Source organism: Myotis daubentonii, chromosome 16 (assembly GCF_963259705.1).
Source record: "Myotis daubentonii chromosome 16, mMyoDau2.1, whole genome shotgun sequence".
Classification (NCBI taxonomy): domain Eukaryota; kingdom Metazoa; phylum Chordata; class Mammalia; order Chiroptera; family Vespertilionidae; genus Myotis; species Myotis daubentonii.
The window spans coordinates 45,791,737-45,818,562 of NC_081855.1; the positions used below are offsets into that span (position 1 = coordinate 45,791,737).

At 56.5% G+C, this 26,826-nt stretch overlaps 3 protein-coding genes across 6 annotated transcripts in view; 1 reads left to right on the top strand and 2 right to left on the bottom strand.

Moving 5' to 3' along the window:
* Positions 1–588: 588 nt before the first annotated feature.
* RSAD1 (radical S-adenosyl methionine domain containing 1) lies at positions 589–12,068 on the bottom strand. Of its 2 annotated transcripts, XM_059670647.1 has the most exons (10): positions 11,311–12,068; positions 10,529–10,853; positions 10,018–10,151; positions 9,714–9,918; positions 6,233–6,598; positions 5,968–6,031; positions 5,433–5,580; positions 5,174–5,228; positions 4,433–4,536; positions 589–4,252 (listed from the first exon to the last, which is right to left on the bottom strand). In XM_059670647.1, exons 2-10 carry the CDS (start codon positions 10,661–10,663, stop codon positions 4,135–4,137), a joined length of 1,329 nt encoding a protein of 442 aa, XP_059526630.1. In that variant the 5' UTR covers positions 10,664–10,853; positions 11,311–12,068; the 3' UTR covers positions 589–4,134. The 2 variants fall into 2 exon arrangements, with proteins under 2 accessions (XP_059526630.1, XP_059526631.1); XM_059670648.1 differs by lacking the exon at positions 11,311–12,068 and having other exon boundaries at positions 10,018–10,308; positions 10,529–10,659.
* A 133-nt stretch (positions 12,069–12,201) lies between these two features.
* The window catches only part of ACSF2 (acyl-CoA synthetase family member 2), a 28,164-nt gene continuing 13,539 nt past the window's right edge, over positions 12,202–26,826 (bottom strand). The window contains exons 2-17 of one of the 2 annotated variants that reach the window (XM_059670642.1): positions 26,015–26,065; positions 25,728–25,920; positions 25,225–25,353; positions 24,912–24,965; positions 24,481–24,599; positions 24,177–24,342; positions 23,573–23,668; positions 23,278–23,435; positions 22,900–22,991; positions 22,539–22,615; positions 16,017–16,124; positions 14,631–14,782; positions 13,029–13,170; positions 12,832–12,942; positions 12,614–12,682; positions 12,202–12,352 (exon numbers count right to left, since the gene is read on the bottom strand). In XM_059670642.1, coding sequence (XP_059526625.1) covers positions 12,302–12,352; positions 12,614–12,682; positions 12,832–12,942; positions 13,029–13,170; positions 14,631–14,782; positions 16,017–16,124; positions 22,539–22,615; positions 22,900–22,991; positions 23,278–23,435; positions 23,573–23,668; positions 24,177–24,342; positions 24,481–24,599; positions 24,912–24,965; positions 25,225–25,353; positions 25,728–25,920; positions 26,015–26,065 — 1,768 coding nt within the window. In that variant the 3' untranslated portion in view covers positions 12,202–12,301. The remainder of the gene's footprint in view (positions 12,353–12,613; positions 12,683–12,831; positions 12,943–13,028; positions 13,171–14,630; positions 14,783–16,016; positions 16,125–22,538; positions 22,616–22,899; positions 22,992–23,277; positions 23,436–23,572; positions 23,669–24,176; positions 24,343–24,480; positions 24,600–24,911; positions 24,966–25,224; positions 25,354–25,727; positions 25,921–26,014; positions 26,066–26,826) is intronic. The other variant, XM_059670643.1, reaches the window with a different exon arrangement.
* Positions 18,293–22,544, top strand: CHAD (chondroadherin). 2 transcript variants are annotated; one of them, XM_059670650.1, is made up of 4 exons: positions 18,293–19,237; positions 21,046–21,209; positions 21,451–21,596; positions 21,920–22,544. In XM_059670650.1, exons 1-3 carry the CDS (start codon positions 18,464–18,466, stop codon positions 21,590–21,592), a joined length of 1,080 nt encoding a protein of 359 aa, XP_059526633.1. In that variant the 5' UTR covers positions 18,293–18,463; the 3' UTR covers positions 21,593–21,596; positions 21,920–22,544. The 2 variants fall into 2 exon arrangements, with proteins under 2 accessions (XP_059526633.1, XP_059526632.1); XM_059670649.1 differs by having other exon boundaries at positions 21,841–22,540.

Genomic DNA, 26,826 nt, shown 5'->3' on the forward strand with positions numbered 1-26,826 from the left:
AGACATATGTACTACTATTTGTAATACTTTAAAAAATAAAATTTTTAAAAATAAAAAAGGCTCCAAAGAAAGACGCATATTATCTCATTTATGTTCATTTGCATGTAAGAATTTTTGCTAATATATACACCAGAATCTTAACAGTGATTCATCTTTGAATGGTGGGATTACAAATTGTATCAGTCAGTTTAGTCTCAGTTATGCTGCGGTAATAACCAACCCCAAAAATCCACTGGCTTCCAACAGTGAATTGGAATTTCTCATCCCTGCTCAAGTCTCCAAGGTCGACTGCTCCTCTGCCCAACATCTTTACTCGAGGACCCAGGCTGACGACACAGTCTCTGTCTGAACACTGCAGGTCTCTGTGGCAGAGAGAGGTGGGCCACCTACTGGCTCTTACAGTCAGTGTAGGCAAGTCTCTTGGTCCTTCCCAGGTTCAACAGGGCAGGGATAGATGATGCCCCACAGGCCCTCAGGAAGGGCACTCGAGGAAGGATGGCAAACATTTGAATAATACAACCTACTAAAGTTATTCATCCTTGTCTTAGACCAGTTGGGCCGTTGTAACAAAAATACCATAGACTGGGCGGCTTAAACAACAGACATTTATTTCTCACAGTTTCGAAGGCTGGGAAGTTCAAGAGCAAGGCACCAGCGGATTCGGTGCCGTCTCTCCATGTCATCACTGGAGGTTAGGGAGCTGAGGTCTTGTTTCATAAAGGGCACTAATCTCGTTCACAAGGGCTCCATCCTCATGACCGAATCGCCTGCCAAAGCTCCACCTTCCATTACTTCAGCTCGGGGATGAGGCCTCTACATATGAATTCTGGGGGCACAGACATTCAGTCTATAGCAACTGTATTATGTAAGCCTTTTTCTTTGCAAAAATAGAGTCCTGTCCCAGGAAGTGGATGGTCACATGGAGATGGGACATGTGGGTTCTCACTGTTCAAGCCTCTTCAGGGGAGAAAACATAGACACTGAGGCTGAGCTACCCAGCACCAGGCTGAGATGGCAGCTTCAAGCCTGAGGCATAGAGACCAGAGACAGGTCAGGAATTTAACACATTGTGGGCGGATCACGAAAATTCTCGCTTCATATTACACAGTGTTTTACAAAGTATCATACTTTACAAAGATATTAGCTTGTAAGAACATGCAATAAATAACTTCAAAATGCAATGGGTATTTATTTTAAAGTGTGCCTTTAACATTTACGTAAAACGTGTGTGTTTTTTTAATATATTTTATTAATTTTTCACAGAGAGGAAGGGAGAGGGATAGAGTTAGAAACATCGATGAGAGAGAAACATCGATCAGCTGCCTCCTGCACACCCCCAACTAGGGATGTGACTGCAACCAAGGTACATGCCCTTGACCAGAATCGAATCTGGGACCTTTCAGTCTGCAGGCCGATGCTCTATCCACTGAGCCAAACCGGTTAGGGCATAAAACGTTTTTTTTTGTACTCGTTCAACAGAAACTTATCTGGCCACTGGGTAAAACTAGCAATAAAACTACTGGTCCGCAATGTGTTAAGAGACAGGTCAGTAGACCCAGACCCACAGTTAAGTATACGGTAATGATGTAACACAAAGTTCTGGATGCCCAGAAGTATTATGCCAGGTCTGCTACTTCCTACTTATATGACTTGGGTCAAGTAAGAGAGCCTCTTTGAATATAAAATGGCAATTATAGCCCGAACCAGTTTGGCTCAGTGGATAGAGCGTCAGCCTGCGGACTGAAGGGTCCCAGGTTCAATTCTGTTCAAGGGCATGTACCTTGGTTGCGGGCACATCCCCAGTAGGAGATGTGCAGGAGGCAGCTGATCGATGTTTCTCTCCCATCGATATTTCTAACTATCCCTCTCCCTTCCTCTCCATAAAAAATCAATAAAATATATTTAAAAAAATAAATAAAAATAAAATGGCAATTATAATAGCTGCCCTGCCTCCTGCACACTACTTGGTCGGGGGCGGGTGGTTCAATCTCTAAAATTGTTAGTGCTCTTGTATGAGGAAGGTTTGCTCTTTCAAGCTGTAACCATCACACTGACACACATTACATCTCCCCGTCTCCTCTCACCACCAAAGTAGCTCATTCACCTCTTAACCGTGTTCCTGTGCTTTTCAGGAGGGCGGGTGAGAAAGGACAATGGACGTCTCACTGTGGAGGACCCCCTGGAGGAACGAGGCCTGGAAGGCCTGGATGCAGAGGGAAGTAGCCGTGTCCCCCATGTCCCTCCTGACCCCGGCCTCTGAGGATGGAAGGCAGGTGGCAGGGCTCCCCACACGGGCCTGATCCCTAGAGCCATTCAGGAAGCATTTAAAAACTAGATTCCTGGGCTCCACCTCCAGGAGATTCTGATTCACCCGGGGAGGGTGGGGCCAGGCTGAGTCACGGAAGCTGATCCGTGCCACCCCCACCTGGCCCTGGCTCCTGGCCAGGCCTAGTGAGCAGGGAGGGCCTGGGTGTCTCAGGTGGCAGAGCCTGGCCACGGGGAGAAACCTGAGTGGGCCCAGGTTATCTGATGGTGCACCTGCTCCGGCCCCGTGCTCACTTCTTGAATATCAAGATCAGGGGAAGGCTTGGGAAGAGGCTCCCCTGGGCAGCATGGTCACCCCACAAGTCTTCCCAGGGCCAGAGGAGGTGGAAGAAAAGGGTATCCCCCTTTCTGCCCCCAGCCCCTCCGAACCAGACTCGTGGCAGGCTCCCCCAGTCCACCTGCACAGCCTCACTGATAACCCTGAAATGTATCTCTTTACACATCTGTCAACACGGTGGTGAGTCCCTCACGGGCGGGGACAGGTCTTGTTCCTCTCTGCATGCCCAGCACAGTGCCTGGCACACCAGTAGTGCCTGCTGAATATTTCATGAATAAATGAGAAGTTGTAACACTTACCACAGGTTCACAGAAGGACTGATATTCACACCCACTAGGCACAAGGGAAATGCACGTGCTCACCTCGGAGGGGTGGGGAACCCCATCCTTAGTCACCCAGCTAGAGGCTGAGCTGAGCACGCCCCGATTTGCGGCGGGACTGAATTCCTTCGGGCATCACAGTAACCCCTTGATATGAAGTTAGGAAGCCTGGGCACAGGAAAATGCCTTTCTCTCACACGCGCGCGCGCGCGCGCGCGCGCACACACACACACACACACACACACACACACACCCTGCATACAATCTCTAGGCTAAGAGTGTCAGCCCTCCAAAAGGGGGGAGCTCTTTTGATATGGATGGATGCCCGTTGATGAATGTAGATGGGATGAGAGTCAGAAATTAACATTTTGCAACCCTCAATCTAATCATGGCTGTGGGCAAGGATCCCTGACGGATGCTAAAGTCACTGGGTAAATAACTGCCGGGGAACAGGAACAAATCTCAGCCTAAACTAAGTCTCTAGCCCCCAAGTCAATTCCACGCTGCACAAAGGAGCCCAGACAAAGGAGAAGACCACAGTCAAGACAGGCTCCAGAGGGTCTTGTCAGGCTTCTTACATACAACCAGGCGGCCATTTCTGCACGTGAAAGGCCAGGGGAGGACCAGCAGGCTCTGGGTCTTTTCTGAATTCTTCTTCCCTCCCTCTTCCCTGCTTGCCCTCCCCCCACCCCCCTACCCTTTCCTCACAGGGAAAGGCTGCAGGGAGAGGGAACTGGGGAGGAAACTCAGGAAGGTCTCTGAGGCTCATGACACCCCAAACATATCCTGGCTGCCAAAAGAGAAGGGGCAGGGCTTGCTCTGATCTTGCCCACTGTTGTCAGAGCCCAGCAGGCAGGCCCTGTGCTGGATACACACAGGGGTCAACCAGCATCGCTCAGCCCCTTCTAGGTCCCGCCCTGCATTGTAGGGGCTGGAAGCCTGAGAGCTGGGTCCCTCGGAAGCTCTTGACAGCCAGGAGTTACTTTAGAGACCACCAGTGAGAGGCACTCGCAGATACCACGACTCCTGCCCTGGCAGCGGTGGGCACACTGGATGCCAGTTCCCAGACCTCCGACAGGGGTCCTCCCATCCATCTCTCTGTAGGTGGTTCCCTGGGGATGCCAGGTCTGGGCAATGATGAGAGCTGAGATGTCTGTGTCAGTCCAGCCCCAAGCCCACCCAGGACTCTGTCCTGGAATGCAGGGACATCCGTCACCCTCCTGGCACAGGAGAGGGGGTTTTCTGCTGCCAGGCCTCTTGGAGTCGAGGTAGAAGAGTCAACAGCAGCGAGTCCAGCACAGCCAGACCTTCCCAGGAACACCGAAGACCCCTAGAAAACCAAGAGGCCTGGCTGTGGCTGCCTCCTCTCACCGATTTCAATGCCCACCGTCTACCAGGGCCAATGGCACCCGCAGGCCCTTCCCCATCAGCGTTGCTCACTTTTCCCAGGTGTGTGGTCGGTAGTCGGGGCTCCCTGCGACTTCTAACCACCCTCCCGCCGCCAGCACACCTGTGATCCAGCAGCAGCAAGCCCCGCTCCAGCAGCCTGTTCACCTCCTCGCTGGCTCCAAACACGTCCCGCAGGGTCAGCTGGGGCTCAAACTGCTGCCAGTGCTGGGGAGACCGGAAGGGTCAGAGGTGTGGGGCTCCTCTGGGCCATGTGTCTGGGGGCGTGGTGAGGGGTGAGGGAGGGTACAGTCCAGCACAGGGATCTCAGCCAACTGACGCTCATGCACACCAGGCCCAGGCCGACGGGCCAGCAGGGATGTGGGCACCTTCACTCCTCCACGTTTAGGCCAAGAGCCAGGTCTCCCTCAATTCACCCCCCACCCCCACCCCCTGCTGCTCAGGATATGGCCAGGTCTTTATAGCCCTGACTTCACCCAGAGCAGCCTGAGTTGGACTGATGGTTTACTGCACTTCCCATCTGAGCGTTCAGTGCTACTTAAAACATCTGAAGCCCTTAATCTAGTCCATTCCCCCACACAGCTGAGAAAACGGAGGTTCAGACAGGTGAGAGGATGTGTGCTCAAGGGTGCAGTAGAAGGGGCCTAGAGCCTGGGTCTCTGCAGCCCTCATCCAGAGTCCTCACCATTGCACCACACTGCCCACCAGGCCTCAGCTGGACTAAAGCCCAACCTCCAGCTGCCAGAGGGATGGGGTGTGTGTGTGTGTGTGTGTGTGTGTGTGTGTAAGATGATTATGCACGGCTTAGGAGGAAGCCGTGTGCCGGAGCCCCTGGACCCCTTACCTGGTGAGTGATCCCTACGTCTGTGCGTAGCCCCATCGCCAAAACCTCCTCCAGCCTGAAAGGAAAGCCATCAAGGGGTCTTGGAGGGGAGACTTTGCTTCTCCCAGCCTTCGAGCCCTATGCTGGGGGGGTATGGGGGGGCTTAGGAGGACCATGCAGTAGGGGCCAAGGCAAGAAATGAGAAGGTGCACATGGAGGTGGTTCTGGGGCCGCAGGGGAACCCACCCGGAGGAAGCGCCCCGCGCCCTCAGATGCTCACAGCTCCAGCTCGCCCAGGGAGACGCGCTTCCGGGTGCCGTGACCGAACAGCTTCACCTCCTTCATCCAGTTGTCAGGCTCCAGGGTCTGGATCCGAGCCTCCCGAGCCAGGCCCCCGGCCCCCTGGGGCACAAATCGCCCATGGGCCCCTGACAACATCAACAGCCACACCCACTCTCGTGCCAGCGAACTGCCTGCCAGATGTCGTCGGTGGTTCTCAAAGTGGGATCCCCAGACCCACAGCATCGAATATGCTAGAAACCGACATTTGTGGGCCTTGCTCCCGCCCTGTGCAACCAGAAATTCTGGAGGTGGGCCCAGCCACCTGGGTTTTAACGGGCCTTCCAGGTAACTCCGCGTGTGCTACAGGCTGAGAACCACGGTGCCAGGCATCATCAAGCACCTCAAAATACACACTCCGCGGCATCCCTTTTTGCCGCGCCGTACATATGAGAAAACCGAGGTCAATAAGCATGATCACACAACCGTGACATTCCACTCCTGACCCGCCCCTCCTCCGGTTCACGGGGACTCACCAGGCCCAACGCCAATGTACTGGCCGCCCTGCCAGTAAGTCCAATTGTGGGTACTAAGCGCCCCCTGTGGGGAGGGAGGGAACAGTCAGGGACGAGCCAAGCTGGCAGCCCTGTTGCAGCTCAGGCAAGGGGAACCCGGTTAAAGGGTGCCCCCACCTCAGACCTCGAGGACCCCGCTGAGACCCTTCTCCCCACAGGGCCACTTTCCTAGGGCACCCCTTAGCCTGCCCACTCCCCACCGTCAGCCATAAGCCCCAGGACTCACATGCCGAGCAAAGTTGGAGACCTCGTACTGGCGGAAGCCGGCCTCCCGAAGGAGCGCCCGTCCCTCCTGGTACATCTCGGCAGCGCGCTCGGGGTCCGGGGCGGGAAGGGCACCCCGCTGCACCCGGGTGAAGAGGGCCGTGCCCCGCTCCAGGGACAGCTGGTAGAGGGAGAGGTGGTCATCACAGCGGCGCAGCAGTTCGTCCAGCTGCCGGAGCCAGGGTCCCACCTGCTGGGCAGGCAGCCCCAGCATCAGGTCCACGGACACGCGCCCGGGGAACAGGCGCCGGGCCTCTGCCAGTGTCCGCAGAGCGTCGCCGGCCGAGTGTGTCCGCCCCAGCAGCTGGAGCTCAGCGTCATCCAGGGACTGGGGAGAGAGGCTCTGTAAGCGCACAGGCCGGCTCAGGGCGAAACCAAGCCACTTGACTGACCTTACTGGAGACCAGGGGTGGGGAACCTTTTTGCTGCCAAGGGCCATTTGGATATTTATAACATCATTCACGGGCCATGCAAAAATGATCAACTTAAAAATTAGCCTGCTCTACTTGGCCAAATATGGAATTCACTCACCCCTAATGCCTGGGCAGGGCCAGACCAAATACCGAGGGCAAACCATTCACTGAAGGGTCGCGCACTATGTCCCAAGCTTTTTTATGCAATGTCTAATTCATCCTTATAACCCTCCCACGTCCGCTCCACATTTACACATGAGAAAACAGATGTCCAGAGATGTTAAGTCACGTGCCCACGGTCACACAGTGGCAAAGTCAGACCTGGAATTTGGGACTGCCTGGCCCCAAAGCCAAGAGTCTTTCTTAATTTTATTTTGAACCTATAGAATATTTCAAACCTATAGAAACGTTAAAAAAAAAAGTCAATGAACACCATCTAGATTCACCAACTCACATTTTGCCACATATGCTTTCTCTCTCTATAAATGCACACACATAGTATGATGATGTTGACCCACTGGAGAGTAGTTTACAGACCAGCACTACGGAAACGTGCTCTACCTGCACTGTCCAATACAGTAGGCGTTCACACATGTGGCTATTTAAATTTTAAGATAATTAAATTTAAATAATCACATTCCAAATGTTTACTGGCATTTGGTCAGTGCGGCTATAGAACATGTTCGTAGAGGATGGTAGCCACCGGCCACACACTAGTGAGCATTTGCAAATGGGTTATTTAAATGTAATCAACTTAAATATTGTACCCTTTCACCCCTAAATAGTTAAGTGTATACTTCCTAACAACAAGGACATTCTCTTACATAACCATAAGCCAATTACAGAGTTCAGGAAATGTAACATTGACACAATGCCATTAGCTAATACACAGTCATATTCAAATCTGGCCAGCTGTCCCAATAATGCCTACTGTAGTAATTTCCTCTTCCCACCCCACTCTAGGACCCAATCAGGGGTCACACATGGCACTCAGCTGTCATTGTCTCATTCGTTGCCTTTAGTCTAGATCAGTGATGGCGAACCTATGACACGCGAATTCATTTTTTTGGTTGATTTTTCTTTGTTAAATGGCATTTAAATATATAAAATAAATATCAAAAATATAAGTCTTTGTTTTACTATGGTTGCAAACATAAAAAAAATTTCTATATGCGACATGGCACCAGAGTTAAGTTAGGGTTTTTCAAAATGCTGACACGCCGAGCTCAAAAGGTTCGCCATCACTGGTCTAGAACCTTAGCTTTCCTATATCTTTCATGAAGAGTATGGGCCAGGTATTTTTCAAAATATTGCTTACTGAAGAAATTCTAGAGATCTGCTGTTCACCACTGTCCTAACAGTTAACAGATTTTTACTGTATACTGTATACTAAAAATTTGATGAGGTTAGATCAACCTCATGCTATTGGTTCTTACCACACATACAAAAAGCCTTTTTCCTTTTAATTTTCTTATTGACACATTGATTTGTTGTTCCACTTATTTATGCATTCACTGGTTGATCCTTGTATGTGCCCAGACTGGGGACTGAACCTACAACCTTGGCGTATCAGGACGGCACTCTAACCAACTGAGCTACCCAGCCACGGCAAAAAGTCTCTTAATTTAGGTTTCTTTACAATTAGAGTCCAGATAGGCATGCATCTGGGGCCACACTATCTCAGCAATGACATGTCCCTTTCAGTATGTCCCATGAGAGCAAGGCTCTAACCCCAAACCCTATGGTAAGTGGTGCATGTATTAGAAACGGAGAAAGCAATACTGGATACAGAAACAGGACAGGTCAACCTGAGAGGATTCTATCTCTCCCTCCTTCAACACCTTCAGTGGTTCCCTGTAAACTACTAGGCCAGGGGTGGGCAAACTTTTTGACTCGAGGGCCACAATGGGTTCTTAAACTGGACCGGAGGGCCAGAACAAAAGCATGGATGGAGTGTTTGTGTGAACTAATATAAATTCAAAGTAAACATCATTACATAAAAGGGTACGGTCTTTTTTTTTTTTTAGTTTTATTCATTTCAAACGGGCCGGATCCGGCCCGCGGGCCGTAGTTTGCCCACCGTAGTTTGCCCACGGCTGTACTAGGCAAACCCAAACTCGCTGGTATGGTGCTGAAGGCGTCCTTGTCTCCAGCCTCTCGTCACAAGGAATGACTCGTAGCTCCCCCAAAACATGCAAGGCTCCTCTATATCCTGTGTCTTTCCCTCCCACACCCTCTCCCCTGGTGAACTCCTCCTCCTCATTCAAACATCACCGGTCTGGGAGGGCTTCTATGATTTCATCAGACGGAGATGCCCTTCAGTCTGTACTCTGAAAGCCTTTTGTAGAGACCGCCTCCCCCTTACCCTGCTGCAAAGAGCTGACCACCTGCTTGCCTCCTGCTGTGTCTCCGATCATGTAACAAATCTTTTCTGAGCATCTACTATGTGCCAGGCACTATGGTGGGTGCTTGGAGCACTGTGGTCTGGCACAGAAGCCGACAACAGCATAGTTACAAAAGCGTCGCCAAACACTCTTCAGTACCTACTAGGCCTTGGCACCCAGAAGGGGCTCAATAAATGTTTGTCCAAGCATGAAGGGGCCTGGGGAGTGTCATGCTAAGTGAAATAAGTCAGTCAGAGATAGACAAGTATCACATGATCTCACTCATATGTGGAATCTAAGTAACAAAATACACTGATGAGCGGAGTGGATCCCGAGACATGGAAGCATGGATCAGAGTGCAGAATCTCGGAGGGAAGGCGGGGGAGGGTGGGTGGGTGGGAGGTAATCAACCAAGGACCCTGTATGCATATATGCATAACCCATGGACACAGACAATGGGGTGCTGAAGGCCTGGGGCTGGAGGGGGTCAATGGGGGGAAAAGGGAGACATATATAATACTTTCAACAATAAATAATTGTTTTTAAAAATAAATTAGTAAATGCTTGTCCAATAAACGAATGTGACCAGTGGAGAGAGAGCATGGAAGGGCTGGGTGCCCTGGGATGGGGTGGACCGATTGGTTACCTGGAGGCCAATGGACAACCTGTTGACTCCTGCTGCCCCAAATGCTGCCAACCTAGAGGCTGGGGCAGAAGTGGGGTTCACCTCCAACGTGACTTCAGAGTCTGCGGGCAGGTGAGCTGTCTGGGCCACTGCCTCCAGGACAGCAGCCACAGTGTGGGGACTGGCCAGACTCGGGGTGCCTCCGCCAAAGAACACAGACTCCACCCTGGGTAAAGAAGATCAAGAACATGAGGCCTGGGGGAGCCCTCCAGCACCCGTCCAATCCACTCCCGCCAAGCCCCGCCTCCAGCCCCCCAGTACCCACCGCTGCACCCCGCTGAGCCGCAGCAGTGTCTGGGCCTCCGTCACCAGGCAGCTCCGCACGGCAGCCTCGTCCACGCCGCGGGGGATGTACTTATTGAAGTTGCAGTAACTGCAGCGCTTCTCGCAGTAGGGCCACTGGGGGCGAGGGGTGTTTGAGGGGGTGAGCGGGGCTCCGGGCTGCCCCGGCCGCTTCCAGGGTTCAGCTGCACACATTCCCAACCCCAGTCCAGGTCTGTCGACAGTGGCTACGCCATCTGAGCCCCGCAACTCCCGAAGACTGGGATCATGCCCACTTCAATAAGACAAAACTGGGGTTCAGAAGGGGAGCCACAAGGTCAAGGGTCACCGCGCTGGTGAGCACCAGAGACTTCAGGTCACCGGGCACGGACATTCCCCTGCCGGGGCAGGGTCCTAGCCAAGACCTCGCCCGGGAGCGGGGAAGGTCGGCGGGTGGGCTCACGCGTGACAAGTCACCCTGTGGACTCCTGCCCTGCCTCCTCCTCCCCACTCACGTGGACGTAAAGTGCGGCGCGCTGGCTCCGGGTCACGGGACGCGGCGATCTTCCCGCGCCCTCCACGCGGCGGCGCCTCTGGGCCGCTCTGGCCGCGGCCGCCCAGGCACCGGCCCGGGCCCCGGGAAGCGTCATGGTGCGCACGGCGGCGGGGCGGGCGGCGCGGTGCACCCGGCCGGATCCGGGCCCGGGACGCGCCCAGGGCGCACAGCGCGCGCAGAGCCGAACCGGTGGGGCCGCCCCGGCGGAAGGAAGAGGGGCTGCGCGACTGAGCTCCGCGTCCGACGCGCCCGGAGGGCCCGCGGCCTGGGGTCTCTGGCGCCACCTGCCGGGCACATATGCGCTCACAGCGGCCACCTGGCCTTCCTTTCCCTGGCCGCCGGGAGGTTCCTGTCCCGGGCAAGGACCCTGGCCCACCCAGGAATTCTTAGTCCATTCAGTGAATTCCTTAACATTTTATGTGCCTGGCACAGAGCTGGGCACCGGGGACATCGGATGCATCAGACCAAGTCACAGTACAGGAGAAGCAAGCCAACAAGAGACAAAAGGCAACAGATATTAATTCCGCATCTGCTGGGTACTAGGCCCGTCTGCTCTGTGCTGTGCGGCGATCTGTTACAAGGGCCGGGGAGTCGGTATGGGAGGAGAGGACACTTGGGCTGGACGTTGAAGGAGCAGAAAAATCCCAGGGGAAGCCGCTAGGCCAGGAGACTAGGCTGTCATCTCCTAGGTCAGACCCTCCCCCCCCCTGCCCCCCAACCACCTCCACCACCACCACGCACCTGCTGGGAGGAGAGCCAAGGGTGGTGTCTGTGGAGAGACAGGGTTCAGGTGAAGGGCTGGGGAAGTAGGCACCTGAACTGTTCCATGAAGTGGGAAGATCATGGGCTTTGGAGTCGGACAAGTAGGTTCTAATTCCAGCTGTGACCTTGGGCAAGACACCAGATGGCCCTGCGTTTCTGTTTCATCATTTGTGAAATGGGGCTAATGTCCACTTGACAGGGTTGTTGGGAAGGTTGCAAGAAAGCACCTAGCATCATGCCTGGCACCCAGAGTGCCCGAAACGTACGTTCGTGGTCTAAAAAGAGAAGGAGGCCACTGCTGCTAGAGGGTAAGGATTGCAAGCAGGAAGTACAGTTTTTATTTCTTGGGTCAAGGTACAGCCTGCTTTATCTGGCTCTGCCCATCAAGCAAACCCAGGTTCATTGATGGAAGAAAAAAAAAATATTTGTTTTGGGGGGAGGGAGATGTGGGATGATAGCTAAAGGGCACGGAGTTTCTTTTTCAGGAGATGAAAATGTTCAAAATTGATTGTGATGGTGGTGGCATAGATCCGTGAATATACTAAAAACCAATGAATTGTACACTTTAAATGGGGGGATTGGATGGTATGTGAACTATATCTCAATGAAGCTGTTATTAAAAGAGAATACTTCTTGATGGACTAATCTGGTGATAATATGAAAAAGAAATGCATATAGTCTTTAAAATCCTCACTGAATCCCTTTGGTATCTCAAGGGATCGAGTGAGGATTAAATTAAGTAGATAAATGCCCACCCAAGTGCCTAGCACATCGTTGATAAGGAGTGGGTCTGAAAATGCTAGTTTCCCTTTAGATCCTTCCCTCCATCCCACAGTAGCTGCCAAGAGGCCACACCAGCAAGAGATCAGCCAAAGAAAACAGAGAAGCTCTTTATGTCAAATCACAAAGACAGACGAGGGGAACGTGGGGGAAGGGCAGGGAGGGCCTAGCGGACCCCCCTCCCCTTTATTCACAGGTTTAGATGCCGTTCCATCTGCTCTCGAAGTTTGAATTTCTGGACCTGCAGCAAAGAGAAAGGAATCAAAGCCAGGCTTGCGGCTTCTGCCAGCTAGGGTGACCAGCCGTCTTGGTTTGCCAGGGACTGAGGAGTTTCTTAGGCGAAAGCCAGGAAACTTTGGGGCAAACCCAGGATGAGTTGACTAGTCGGTCATCCTACTGCCATACTCTTACCCATCCCTGGGGCAGAGTTAGGGCCACCTGGCCTTCTATGCGGGGGCCCCAGGCTATCCTGCCCCTCCCTTGTCTTCTCCATCTTACACACCTTTCCTGAGATGGTGAGGGGGTAGGTGGTGACAAAAACGATGTACCGGGGAATCTTGAAGTGGGCGATCTGCAGACCAGAGGGAGATAAAGCATGAGGCTGGGTGGGGATCATAGGGTTGGGAGAAGGGACAGTGGGTAGAGTGGTTGGCAGGGAGAATGGGGGGGGGGGGGGTGAAGAACAGAGTACCATAAGTTGGGGTGCGTTAAGGCTCCCACCTTCCCTTTGCAGAAAGCCTTGATCTCCTCTGGTGTGGACTTTTCCCCACTCTTCAGCAGGATGCAGGCGCAGACTTCCTCCCCCATCCGGTCATCCTTCACTCCCACCACCTTCCAGAAGGACAGACAGGTCTCAGACCTCACCATCCCCACTGGGGTTTCCTGCTCCTGGGGCTCACCTGGACTGGGTGCCTCACCTGCACTTCCTGCACCTGCGGGTGTGTGTGAAGGAAGTCCTCAAGCTCCGTGGGGTAGATGTTCTCGCCGCCCCGGATGATCATGTCCTTGGAGCGGCCCACGATTTTGCAGAAGCCCTGCTCATCCATGGTGGCAATGTCTCTGCAAGGAAAGGCCGGAAATGGCCTCTTGCCTCTGCCTCAACCGGCCGGCGCACTCACTCATTCATCTAGCGTTCATTAAGCACCTACTATGTGTCTTGCATTGCTCTAGACCAGCGGTTCTCAACCTGTGGGTCGCGACCCCTTTGGGGGTCGAATGACCCTTTCACAGGGGTCGCCTAAGACCATCGGAAAACACATATATAATTACATATTGTTTTTGTGATTCATCACTATGCTTTAATTATGTTCAATTTGTAACAATGAAAATACATCCTGCATATCAGATATTTACATGACGATTCATAACAGTAGCAACATTAAAGTGATGAAGTAGCAACGAAAATAATTTTATGGTTGGGGGTCACCACAACATGAGGAACTGTATTAAAGGGTCGCGGCATTAGGAAGGTTGAGAACCACTGCTCTAGACTCTGGAGGCTACAGCATGAACAAGACATTCCCTGGAACTTACAGCCTAGTGGGGGAGGGAGGAAAAAAACAAACCAATACCTATAACATAGCCTCTCTCTCAACAAATCTATGATTATGCATTTCATGGCTGACTTTTTTTAAAAATTTATTTATTTGAGGGAGAGAGAAGAAACACTGATTTGTTGTTCCACTTATTTATGCATTCATTGGTTGATTCTTTTTTAAAATATATTTTTATAGATTTCAGAGAGGAAGGGAGAGGGAGGGGGAGATAGAAACATCAGTGATGAGAGAGAGTCATTGATCGGCTGGCTCCTACACACCCCCACTGGGGAGCGAGCCCACAATCCCGGTCATGTGCCCTGATCAGGAATCGAACTGTGACCTCCTGGTTCATAGGTCGAATGAGCCACACTGGCCGGGCCGTTGGTAGAGTCTTGTATGTGCCTGACCGGGAATCGAACCTACATCCTTGGGTGTATCGGGACAATGCGCTAACCAACTGAGCTACCTGGCCAGGGCTTGACTTCTTTTCTATCATTCAGGTCTCAGCTCCAAGGTGTACACCTTGGGAGGCCTTCTCTGCCCACTCAAGCTCCCCTCTCTACTAGAGGCCCTTTCTTTCCTCTGATCTCCTTTTCTTTTCTTCATTTTTATCAATGTCTGAAACCCTCTTATTTGTATTGGTCTCCCTCCACCAGACATGTGAGCAGTAACAGTAAGATCGTTCTCATTTGCTTTCCACTGGTCCGCCAGTGTCTGGAACAGAGTGCTGGCACGTGACAGGTGAAGAAGAATTTGTTGAATTAACAAATGAGTGTCTACCCTTGGCTCTGATTTTGCAGACGCCGGTATCACGCACTGTCCAGCGGTCCGAGGCACGGACTCTGATCGTCCCCATTTTACACATTGTGGAAAGCAGGTCTGAGAAGGGGCCATACTGACACACACATTCTCCCTCTTCTAGTGTAATGCCCCCAGCTTCCCCTCAGCAGCCAAACCCTCTGCCCCGCTCCGCCCTCTCACCCTGTCCGATACCACTTGTCCTGTCCAATTACTTCCTCAGTCTTCTGGGGCTCCCCCCAGTAGCCCAGCATGACGCAGTAGCCTCGGATCCACAGCTCTCCCGGTGTGTTCAGCTCTGCCATGGTCCCCAGCTCCATGTTCACGATCTGGGCCTGGGACAGGGCAGCTTCAGGAGGGGGCCTCCACCCTCCCACTTCAGGATGGGGCGGGGGGCGGAGAGAGACTCGGGAATGGCTGGGAGCTTCCTCTTTCCTGCCCCCTAACAGTGAGGCCCCCCGCCCCCCCGGCTCTGCCCAGCCAGATCCAAGGAAGGGAGACAAGGCCAGAGTGGACCCATCACCAGTCAGACACCTGAGCCGGGCACACAAGCACAGGTGAGGCCCAGCCCAGGGGTCCTGAGGAAACGGAGTGGACAGGAGCTGCCACAGAGAAGGAGGCCTATGGCGGGCCAGGCGGGCCGAGGCGTTATAAACTGCAGGAGGAACGGCAGTGTTCTGAGTTCCCATTTAGCAGCAAATAGAGAAGCCAAAGAGGGTGGTGTGGTCAGGCCATGTGAACAGGAGAGGCGGCAGAGAGGCAGCCTGAAAGCCTAGCAGAAAGATGGGCCGCAGCCAGCGTGAAAAGAGAACGCAGCCTCTGTGTGCCTCAGTGTTCGCCTCTGTGAAATGGGGACAACGGCGCTGGCCCCGTCTACCTCCCAGGTGGGCGTCCCACCAAGTGGCAGTGAGGTTGTCAGACGCATGGGAAGGGGCTGGGAGGGGGCTGACGTCACTGCACACTCACTCCAGGGAGGAGGGCAGGAAAGATTCGCACCAGGACCACGGTTGGCTCCAGGGGAAGCAGCTGCCTGGGCACACTGGCAGTGCCCTCAGAGGCGCCAGGGCACAAGGGGGCAAGGGGAACCAGGTGTGGACTGGCATAAAGCACCAGCGATGGAGCAGGAGAGGAGGCACCGTTAGGAATTTGACAGTGAGAGACGATTGGGGTCAGCCTCGAGGCGCAAGGGACCCCCGAAGGGACAGGCTGCTTGGGAAAGTGGGCATTTCCGCCAAGCGAAAGGAGGAACTCTGCCGCAGTGAGGGTAGGGGGCCTGCGGGGGGAGAAGGCGCTGTGTAGGAAAAATCTCTGTGCTCTGGCTCCTCTTCGAGGCTGTCCTGGCTGCCCCGAAACAGACAGTGGGGCTTGGCAAAAACACACCTCAGACAGGAAGGGAGGCTGCGGAGAAGTTCAGCTGGCAGCTGCTCGTGGCTGCTCAGCTCTTCCTCTCAGCCCTCAGCCCACAGAGAAAGCCCCGGGCCAGGCCTGGGGAAGACCCTGCTGGGGGCAGGGGGTGGGTCTCTACAGGGGGTGGGGACTGGGGTTCCCAGATGGGGGAGGGGGGCTCACCTCTGTGTGAGGCATGATTCTGCCCACACTTTGGGACTTCTGCTCCTCTGTGTCCTCGGGAAAGCTCATGAAGGTCACTGGGCTGTTCTCTGTGGTCCCATAGGCAACCTAGAGGGTCCAGAAGGGGTGTTGGAGGGCGGGAGGGGACTGCGGAGAGATGGGGTGAGCTGCCCCGGGGGACGGAAGGAATCAGGGGAACCTGGAGGGCAGCTGAGGGTGGGGAATGAGGCACAGTTGGTCGAGGTCAGGGGTCAGGAGGCAGAGCCGCTGGGACACTGAGCTGACTAACTCAACTACCGGCCCCAGATGGGAAACGGAGCAGGGGAGCCATTCTCTCCGTCTCTCTGTTTCCCTGGAGCAGCCGCACGCCCCAGCCGGCGGCTCCCAGCCTTCTCTCCCCCATCCCCAGGCTGCCTTAGCCCCATGTCCTGACTTCAGGCCACACATCCCCTCCCCCTCCCTTCCAAGCCAAAGGTCCCATAAGCGTGATGAGAAAGCCAGCCTGCCCGGGTCGGCTGGGAGCCGCACATCCATAACCCCCACCCCACCCTGCCCCATCCCCCCAAACCCGGGAGAAGTGCCTGGCCTTGGGGTGAGTGCCCCTAAGCTCTGGAGAGTTTCCTGTGAATTTTATTTCCATCAAAATACAAATCCAGCCAAAGCAAGGGTTTTCAAAGCCAGTGGCCCCCTCTGCCCACCCCCCACCCCCCCCTCTAGTGGTTGGAACATCCGGACAACAGAAAACCAGAAGCCAGTCTCGGAGGAGCCTAAATACCATCAGGGAGTGTCCTGGGCCAAGTATGACCCTCACCTGGAGGCGACGGGGTGAGAGGGGCAGGCCCCCACCCCTGAGTGAAGAGAGGGCCAGCCACTCTGTATCCTATGTCCGTCCCAGTCCGCAAAGACACGAGACCTTTGTCCTCCATGCCCCCCACCTCCCATTTCCTCTGTGTCGGCTGGCACAGCTCCGGCACAGCTGGGGTCTGGCAACACCTGGGGTCCAGTTCCTCCACCACCTCCCAACACAGACAACATTCCCTGCCAGGCAGCCCCTTTCCGCAGGAATCTGGACACACAGAGGCCTGGTCGGCTGGGGCAGGGCTGCCCACAGGACCTGCGCCCTTGTAGCCAGGACCGGGGGGCCCCCTCACCCACCCGGCTCTCCTCGTCCTGGGGCCACTGCCCAGGTGCGGCCTCTGCCAAGTACATCTTGGCGCCACTCTGGCCACCACCCTGGAGATGGGAATGAGGGGATGGGATATTTTAAGGAGATGAAAAGGGGTGGGGGTGGGACTGTGCCTGTTCAGTTGCCCTGACTCCCTGCCTGTGATCTTCAGGTGTGGTTTTTTGTGTTTTTTTTTTTAATTTTATTTTATTGATTTTTTACAGAGAGGAAGGGAGAGGGATAGAGAGTCAGAAACATCGATCAGCTGCCTCCTGCACACTCCCTACTGGGGATGTGCCCGCAACCAAGGTACATGCCCTTGACCGGAATCGAACCTGGGACCCTTGAGTCCGCAGGCCGATGCTCTATCCACTGAGCCAAACCGGTTAGGGCTTCAGGTGTGTTTTTGAGTCCTGTTGGTCACCCCACCCCCATCCCCCGCCACACACACACACACACACACACACACACACACACACACACACACTCTGTTCCGGTTAGTCTTCAGCCAAGGAAAAGGGAGAGAAAGGGGAGAGTGGATGCAGGGAAAACTCCAGCTCCAGGCTGGTAGAGAGGAGCCAAGGCAAGTCCAAGGGCGGGGCGGGGAGCGCCCCTCTCCCGGGGGCTGCCTGCGAGTCTAGCCAGAAGGGGGAGCCCGACGCCAGGGCGGCTCCAAGCTCAGCGGGCGCCGCACAAGAGCCCCATTAAAGCACCGGCGGGGCTGGCCGACCTCGGTGGCGGCGAGACTCGCGTCCGGCCGTCCGGCCCCGCTTCCTCCCTCTCTGGGTCCAGGGCACCCGGCCCAGTGTGTACGGGAGGGGGGGGCGAGGGGAGGGGAGCAGGGAGGCTCGAACTTGAGCAAACAAAGACGTCCCCGGACGCCTCCATCCCTGCGGTGTCATCGCAGGGCTCTAAACAACCACCCCCACCCCACACCACCCCCCAAAAAAGCACGGGAAGGAGCGAGGGGGGCTGGACAGAAGCAGGATCCCGGAGCAGGGGAGGAGGTGGAGGGCCACGGTCCCTTGTCCTGCAAGGTCGCCAGCTGGGGGAGGGGCCGCCCCCTCCCAGTGGAGGGCGGGGGCGCATCACCGGGCGGGCGGGAGTTAAGCCCGGTGGCCTCGATGCTCCACGTAGGAGCTGGCTCCGGCTGTCAGCTGCGGTCAGGGCTACCGTATAAATAGGGCGGGAGACCCGGGCGCCCAGGACTTCCCGCTGCCCGGGCCCCGCCGTCGCCGTCGCTGTCGCCGCTGCCCCCAGCCCGGCCCCAGGCGCCCCGGCCATGGCCTGCCCCGTCCTCCTGCTCAGCCTCGGCCTCCTGGCCGGCCTGCTGCCGGCGCTGGCCGCCTGCCCCCAGAACTGCCACTGCCACGGCGACCTGCAGCACGTCATCTGCGACAAGGTGGGCCTGCAGAAGATCCCCAAGGTGTCCGAGAAGACCAAGCTGCTCAACCTCCAGCGCAACAACTTCCCTGTGCTGGCCGCCAACGCCTTCCGGGCCATGCCCAACCTGGTGTCGCTGCACCTGCAGCACTGCCAGATCCGCGAGGTGGCGGCCGGCGCCTTCCGGGGCCTCAAGCAGCTCATCTACCTGTACCTGTCCCACAATGACATCCGCGTGCTGCGCGCCGGCGCCTTCGACGACCTGAGCGAGCTCACCTACCTCTACCTGGACCACAACAAGGTGACCGAGCTGCCCCGAGGGCTGCTGTCCCCGCTGGTCAACCTCTTCATCCTGCAGCTCAACAACAACAAGATCCGCGAGCTGCGCGCCGGCGCCTTCCAGGGTGCCAAGGACCTGCGCTGGCTCTACCTGTCAGAGAACGCGCTCAGCTCCCTGCAGCCCGGCGCCCTGGACGACGTGGAGAACCTGGCCAAGTTCCACCTGGACCGGAACCAGCTGTCCAGCTACCCCGCGGCGGCCCTGAGCAAGCTGCGCGTGGTGGAGGAGCTGAAGCTGTCCCACAACCCCCTGAGGAGCATCCCCGAGGGCGCCTTCCAGTCGTTCGGCAGGTACCTGGAGAGCCTCTGGCTGGACAGCACCAACCTGGACAAGGTGAGCTCCTGGCTGCAGCGCCCGGCCCTGGCTCCTCCTTCTCTGCCTGGAGGCCCAGGGGTCCAGGGCCGGCTGGGCACCGTCTCCTCCGCCCTAAAGTTGCCTCTGTCCCTCTGGCTATCTCCAAGGTGAGGAGCTCTTGCCTCTCATCTCGCCACATCCCCACCCTGCCCAGCAGCCCCTGTCCCTCGTCTCAGCCACTGCCCTCCTAGCATTTCCACTTATAAACGGAGCCTGGCTGCCCGGGCCCCTCCAACGGCCCCTAGGAAGCAGGTCCAGGGCTCCCACCGCCCCCACTGTGGGCACAGCCACCTCTTCCTGTTGGGCCTCCTGCCCCTCCTCTTCTGTTTTTCTGTCTCCAGTAAACCTACCACCCCATAAAGGAAGGTTTGTGTATTGAGGAGGCTTCCAGAGGAGCTGGGCGAATCAGGCCCACAAAGAGACCCTGTTCCTGGAGGGGGGTGTGCGTGCGCGCTGTGGTGGGATGGGGGGCTGGGGAGTGAGGGGGGAGCCAATACCCGAGGAAGACCTCCTCCACGCACCCCAGGGGCTGTGGTGAATGCCCCCCCCCGCCCCCCGTCCACACACATATTCCACTGCGTTCTCAGGTCCATTTCAACCGAATGGGGACCAGGGAGCAGAGGCTCCCCCAGATTGCAGGCCTGGCACCCAAGAGCTCTGTGAAAGGGCAAAGGCAAGAACCACACATGCTTGTCAACCTTTGGCACAGGTCCCCGGTGTCTCCCTACGGGAAAGACTAGCTATGCCACCCTGTCCCCTGCCCACCCGTCACCAGACCCATCTCCTGGCTGCAACCTCACTGAATCCTTCCTCCCCTGTGATGCTCAGCACCTGGCCAGGTGGGGCTGCCTTGGGTCCGGGTGGAACCCCTTTTGGGGGCTGGAAAAATTGCTGTGGTGCGGGGGCTTCGGCCAGGAGTTTGGGCCGGCACCGGGGAAAGGTGGGGGAGACAGCCATCAGAACAGCCTGGTTACCAGAGAACTTCACACCCCTCCCTGGCCACAAGCATGGAGATAAGGACACAATCAAACCTGGAAGGCAGCCAACCTTTGTTTGCATGAATGGAGCCTGCCCTTCTTCAGCCTGGCCCCTCCCCCGCTGAAGTCAGAGTTGGGGGGGGGGGGGGGGCAGTGCCAGAGCAGCTTTTCGGTGGGCAACGGAGCAGGGGCAGCAGGGGCTGATCTGGGCCAGGGGCGGCCAGGCAGGATCTGTGACGCCCGGGCCAAGATGTGGGCACCAATAGAACATTTCCTCTGGAACTGTCCAACCTGGCCAAAGGCTCCACCAAGGAGGCTCCACAAATAGCTGCTGGCAGGCAGCGAGGGAGCAGTGAGGACAGAGCTGGGGGAAGTCCCAGCACCCTAGGGCGGCGGGGAGCCTGGGCCCACTGCCCATCCCACCAAACACTGACCAGCTTCACCATCTGCCAGCCTGGGCCGCTGGGGCCAAACTCTGGCTGCCTCCCCAGGGGCAGTGTTTGTGCAGGGAGTGTGGTGCCAGGGGCAGAGGAGCTGGGTGTGGTCCTACAGCTACTGTTTACTCCCTACTGTGACCCTGGGCAAGGGAGCTCACTTTTTCCTCCTGCCTGCATATTGGAAATAGCAGGAGCTATCTCAAAAGGCGGCTGCTTGCGCTAAACCATCAGAGACAGCGTGGCCACATGGTGACACTCCTCAAGGTGCTACCGCTTAAGTCCAGGGAGGGACCCTGCCCCTCTGGGGCCCTAGAGCTGGGAGAGGCTGGACGCTGGGGCTGGGGTGCTCACTCGTGTCTGCCTCGCTCCACAGATTTCCGACGGTGCCTTCCTGGGGGTGACCACGCTGAAAAACGTGCATCTGGAGAACAACCGCCTGACCCAGCTGCCCTCCACCTTCCCCTTCGACCACCTGGAGACACTCACGCTCACCAACAACCCCTGGAAGTGTACCTGCCAGCTCCGGGGCCTCCGGAAGTGAGAGCATCCCCGTGCCACCCCCAGAGCCCTCCCTCGTGTGATGCAGTAGAGGCAGGCTGGCCCTGCACAAAGACATCCTGGGCAAATGGCCTAGATCTGCTACCTGAGAGCAGGGTTCCTATGTGTGTGAAATGAAGGGGACAGTTCCCAGACGCTCCTGGAGCCAAGTGAATCCTGGTTCCTTCCCCCACCATTGCCACATCTCTTCCCCAACCCCGGCATTTCTCTGTCTCTCCAGGTGGCTGGAAGCCAAGCCTTCGCGCCCCGATGCCACTTGTGCCTCGCCTGCCAAGTTCAAGGGCCAGCACATCCGTGACACGGACGCCTTCCGCAGCTGCAAGTTCCCCACTAAGAGGTCCAAGAAAGCCGGCCGCCATTGAACAGGTGGGCCCAGGGCAGGCAGGTCGCAGTTGCCCTCTCTGGGGATACTGGCAAGCCAGGGGGCGGGGGAGGGGGGTGTCCCAGTGTACTCCCTCTCCACTGAGGGGCGTGCAGGCCCTCTAGTTTTGCAGGGAGAGGAGGGGAACTGGGGCTCCCTCCTAAAGGGATACCGCCCACAGCTCTCACCATTCTCTCCAAGCGTCATCCGGGTTCCTGGAGTCCTGACCCAATCCTTGCCTCACTGCAGGTCCTGATCCAGCCAGTCCCGGTGACTGGTCTCTGCCTTCTGCTGGAGAAACTACTGACCACCCCACCTTCTTCCACAGCCTCTGCTGATGCACAGAGCTGTCCACACCTAGACGCGTCCTGGCTGGGGGGCTCAGCACTCCAGCGTGAACCCAGCCCCACCATCTCTCCCTGCCAGCGAGGGCTCCATCACACCTGCCCCCCCCCCCCCCCCCCGCCACGGCTCCTCTCAAAGAAGCTGTTGCCGAGACCCTCAAGACCTTCAGAACCAGAACTGGGCGGTCATCAGGATGGCCACCCTTCCATTTGGAAACAAACATCAGATCCTTGCCCCGCCCCTTGTGTCCAGAAAGGGTCTTAAGCCCATAGGCCAACTCCGCCAGCCCCTGCCTGCCAGGACGCTCTAGCAGGATACCGGTGCTTTGCCAAATGCCCCCCTGCTGCACCTCTTCCCCAGGTTCCTATAAGTATAAATGTATGTATGTATGGTAGCTACTGCCCGCTGTTCCCTGTCTCCATGACTCGCCAGCTGATGATGGGGTCAGACTGCATTTTCTCACATCTGCGTTCTGGAAGAGGGGTGGGCTGAGAGCGTCTACATTGGAGACCTGGCCTGGCTCAGCCCCACTCCCCGACATCTGTTCTCACCCCAGGCTGCCCTGCCTCCCTCCCACAGCCCCAGCCCCAGCCAACACTCACCACCAGCTCCTTCGCGTTCAGCTTGTTGATGATGGCTCGGATCACCTCCGGGGGTGCAGGGGACCCGGCGATCACACCTGAATCAGAGAGAGGGCTGACACGGCTCGCTGCTTCTCCAGGCCCAGTGGACCCCCTGCACCTGCAGCTCTTTCTAGGGAAGAACTTACCCTTCTCTTCCCTGCCCCTGGACCTGTTCCTACACTTGGCATCTGGCCTTGGGCTGGTGTCCAGGTGGCTGGGACGTTGCCTCCCTTCCACCCACATTTCTACAGTGACCTTTTCGCCCCCTGAGTAAAGGACTGGGTGCACATCTAGCTCATCCAGGCCAATCCTGGCCTGACCACCCTTGGCCCCATCCCACCTCCACGCATGGTTGAGATGTCGTAACTGGAGAAGTCTGGCTGGTTCAGAATGTCCACGAACATTGTGGGGGTGCCATACAGGAAGGAGCCTCTGTATAAGGGGGGGTGGCATCTCAAAATAAGGCTTGGATGTAGAAGGAAACCCCCCTCTTTTCACCCACCCACCTTGAACCTATAGTAAGAGCCAAGGCTGCCACTGAGGGGAACAGGCAGGAGTTCTTTGGAGGCAGGAACTGATGCTCTCCTGGGGTGCCCCACTACCCTGTCTCCCTGTCTCCTGGCGGGAGGGAGGAGACATCCTGGAGAGGGATCAGGGCCCAGGAGTGAGGAATAGGAGGGTCTCATGAGCCAGCAGGTAGCTGCCCACTGATGCCCACCTCTCTTTGCTGACGGCCTCCAGCGCCTTCTTGCCATCAAAAATCGGAGAGGACAGGATGAGGGTGACACCGTGCATCATGCTCACCATTGTGCCCCCCACAGAACCCAGGCAGTGGTACAGGGGGGTGGGCAGGATCACCCTCGACTCCTCTGGTGTCTGGAGATGGAGGCAGGAGGCTAGGTCTATCCTGGAGCCCAAAGCCCCAGAAGCTAGCTCCTCTAGCCAGCAGGGGGAGCCCAGCAAGACCCCCACCCATGCAGGGTGCCCGCAAGCCTTAGCCAGCACCCCCTCACCTTCAGGTGCAGTTTCATGCGCTCCCCTATGATGTTGGCATTGTTGACAATGTTGTAGTGGGAAAGGGTGGCCCCCTTGGGGCTTCCTGTAGTTCCCTGATAAGACAAACAGGTGACGTTGGCCTCTTTCTCCCCGTCTCCTTCATGCCCTGGGCCGCTGCATGGACAAGCTCTGGACTGGGGGTCAGGAGGCTGGGGCTGCGGCCCCAGATCCATTCACTCACTCAATACGTGTCACAAAGGTTTTTACCACACACCTGCGTGGTGCCAGGTGTTAGGATCCAGAAACACGGAAGATAAGATTTCCGTCCGCCATGCCACCCAAGTGGGCCTCAGTTTCCCCATCTGCTAAATGAGGGGGCCGGCTCTCCCTGTGCACCCGCCCCTGGGCCGGGGACAAGCGGGCCAGGGGAGGGGGGCATGGGACAAGGGCTCCAGTTGCTGATGTTTTCCAGGGCAGCGAGGACAGCTGGGGCGAGCCCCAGGAGAAGAGTCACCGCACTCCTGGCGTCCTTCGTGTGCCCTCCTTCTCGGGGAAGGGTCACGGGGGCAGGCAGGGGTGAGCATGCCAGCCTGGGCTCCGTGCTGACGACCTCTGCCTTACCGAGGTGAACTGGATGTTGACGGGGTCGTGGCAGGACAGGAACAGCTTGGCGTGCCGGAGCTCGGCCATATTCTGCTCTTTGCTTCCCGCTGCTACCACGTCGTCCAGGAGCAGGGTCCCTGGCATAGGGGTGTCCACTGAGATGACCGTGGTCAGGTCTGGGAGCCTGGGGGTAGGGAGAATGGAGAGAGTCAGGGGCTGAGGACGGGCCCACAGAGACACCAGCCTCCTCCTCGTGGGTGGGGAGGGAAGGAGGGGGCTGGGATGCCACACGACACACTCATCCTAACCCGGGACATCCCACCTCTGACTCCTCAGGAACCCCGGGGGGGCCTTCTCCAGTTCCGGACAGATGTGCTTCAGAATGTTGTAGTACTGCTGGGTCTTGAATTGCTTGGGGAACGCCAGGGCTTTGCAGCCCACCTGTGGGAGGGAGCCCCCCTGCCCAGTCAGCAGGAAGCCCCACGCTGCTCTCTCTCATACACACGCACCACAACCCTTACACACACGCACCACCTCTAACACGACACACACCAACTCACTCACACACTACTGCCAGGACACATGCATGTACCACCCCCCCAACACACACACCAGCTTCGCATCTGCCCAACGACCTCCTCCTCCCACCCACTCACAGCCTAAGGAAGGACAGACATGCCTTCTCCGCCCCGTCAACCGGAAGCCCCCTGTTCCAGGGGCCCACCCAGCCCCACCCCCAGGAGCGGAGCCCACCTTCTTGAGGGCGTACTCCAGTTCCATAGCCTGGTAGGCGGGGTTCACAGATACCTGGTGGAGACAGCAGGGGATGTCAGTGTCCTGGGAAGACCCTGTCCCTCTCCTTGCCCCTCCAGCCTCAGCAGGCACAGAAACACGGCGTAGACAGAGGTGGCCCCCTACCCCCCTGGCTCTCCTTGGTGGCTTCAGGAGAAAGCTACCCAAAGAGCCAGACAGGCGCTGGTTTGGTTCTGAGGCCAAGGGGCCAGCAGGCTTCCCACAAATGATGTTCCCCGGCATACCCAGCTGGGTCAGGTCCGCCCCTCCTCACCAGAATGATGCCCGCCTGGGCGGTGGCCAGCTGCAAGAGCACCCATGCATAGGAGTTGGGTCCCCACATGCCCAGCCGGTCACCCTTGCGAAGGCCGATACTCAGGAGCCCAGCAGCAGCTTTGTCCACCTGGTGTAAACAGACAGGGCACAGGGGTAAGGTGTGGGCAAGCAGGACGGGGCCACGACTCCCACCTCAGCCCTCGGCCCAGCGGCTCACAGCAGAGTCCCCTAGGAACAAGGGACAGGCCTCAGTGGATCTGGAGTGGGGCATGGAATACACAGAATTAGTAACTGCCCCCGCGTGACTGATGCAAGAGGCATCCAGGCCACCTCTGCCTCAGTCCTGTTCCCATCTCCTGATGTCCCTTGGGGTTCTCAGCAGCCCCAACACCCTGATCCCGCCCCCCACTCCCCGTCAGGTGCTGCTCTTGTGGCTCCACCCAGCCAGGGAAGCCTGGGGGTAGCACCTGCCTACTTTCAGGGTTCAAGGTCAGGACCCACCTCTTCCTTGAGCTGAGCAAAGGTCAATCTGATGTTTTCATGGACGACGATCAACGCTTCTCGGTCCGGGAACTTCTCTGCTGTGACGTCCAGGCAACGTCCCACGGTCTTGTTGATCAGACGGAATTTGGTGTAACCCTGGACATAGCTAAGGCCTCCGATAGGCAGCGTGGCAGTGCGGTCCTCTCCGGAACTGCAGGGAGAGGCGCCATGGGCTCCAATGCGCCAGGCCAGGCCTCCCTGGCACCCAGGGCCTGGCACACCCAGCTGGGAGGTAGGCTGCTTACAATGTGTTAGAAACTGGAGCCCTGGCCATTGAACTTAGGGGCCGCTTCACCCTGGGGAGATCCAAACCAGAATCTGACTTCCTGTCCTTAATCAGTTTCCACTCCCCCGTTTCCAGTCAGAGCCAGGGGCCTGGAGCCTTGGTGCAAAAACACTGGAAAAGGAAACTGAGGCAAATCACGTTCCTTTGACTAAGCGGAGAGGTTGCCTAAGGGCTAAGAACAATGGCCTTATCCCAGACACCCTCGGGGTTACAAAGCCCCTGGGCATTTGCCAAACCCATCGAACAGTCCAGCACAAGGACTAAGCCTTAATGTACACTATGGACTGCAGTCATAATAATGTATCCATGCTGGGGGCACTAATTGTACCACACTAATGCAAGATGTTAATCGCAGGGAAACTGTGTCTGGGTGGGGTAGGTAAATGGAACTCTCGTCGGACCTCCTCAGTTATTCCGTAACTCTAAAACTGTACATAAAAAATTAAGTCTAGCCTGACCTGTGTGGGTCAGTGGTTGAGCATCGACCCATGAACCACAAGGTCACTGGTTCGATTCCTGGTCAGGGCACATATCTAGGTTCCGGGCTCGATCCCCAGTAGGGGGAGCGCAGGAGGCAGCCAATTGATGCTGTTTCTCTCTCACCGATGTTTCTATCTCTCTCTCCCTCTCCTTCCTCTCTCTCTAAAATCAATTAATAAAACATATAAAAAATTAAGTCTATTATTAAAGAAATAAAACCAAAAAGGGCCTCCAGAAGTCCAAGTCTCAGAGGCTTAGGCCAGAGTGTGCTCATTTGCCCATCCCGGGTGA

Excerpts from the sequence above, each read along its gene's own strand:
- CHAD (XM_059670650.1), top strand. The coding sequence starts at position 18,464 with ATGGCCTGCCCCGTCCTCCTGCTCAGCCTCGGCCTCCTGGCCGGCCTG. Across the intron at positions 19,238-21,045 it reads ACAGCACCAACCTGGACAAG|ATTTCCGACGGTGCCTTCCT; the intron begins GTGAGCTCCTGG and ends CTCGCTCCACAG. Across the intron at positions 21,210-21,450 it reads CAGCTCCGGGGCCTCCGGAA|GTGGCTGGAAGCCAAGCCTT; the intron begins GTGAGAGCATCC and ends CTGTCTCTCCAG.
- RSAD1 (XM_059670647.1), bottom strand. The coding sequence starts at position 10,663 with ATGACGCTTCCCGGGGCCCGGGCCGGTGCCTGGGCGGCCGCGGCCAGA. Across the intron at positions 6,599-9,713 it reads GGTTGTCCATTGGCCTCCAG|TCCCTGGATGACGCTGAGCT; the intron begins GTAACCAATCGG and ends CTCTCTCCCCAG. Across the intron at positions 6,032-6,232 it reads TCTCCAACTTTGCTCGGCAT|GGGGCGCTTAGTACCCACAA; the intron begins GTGAGTCCTGGG and ends CCCTCCCCACAG.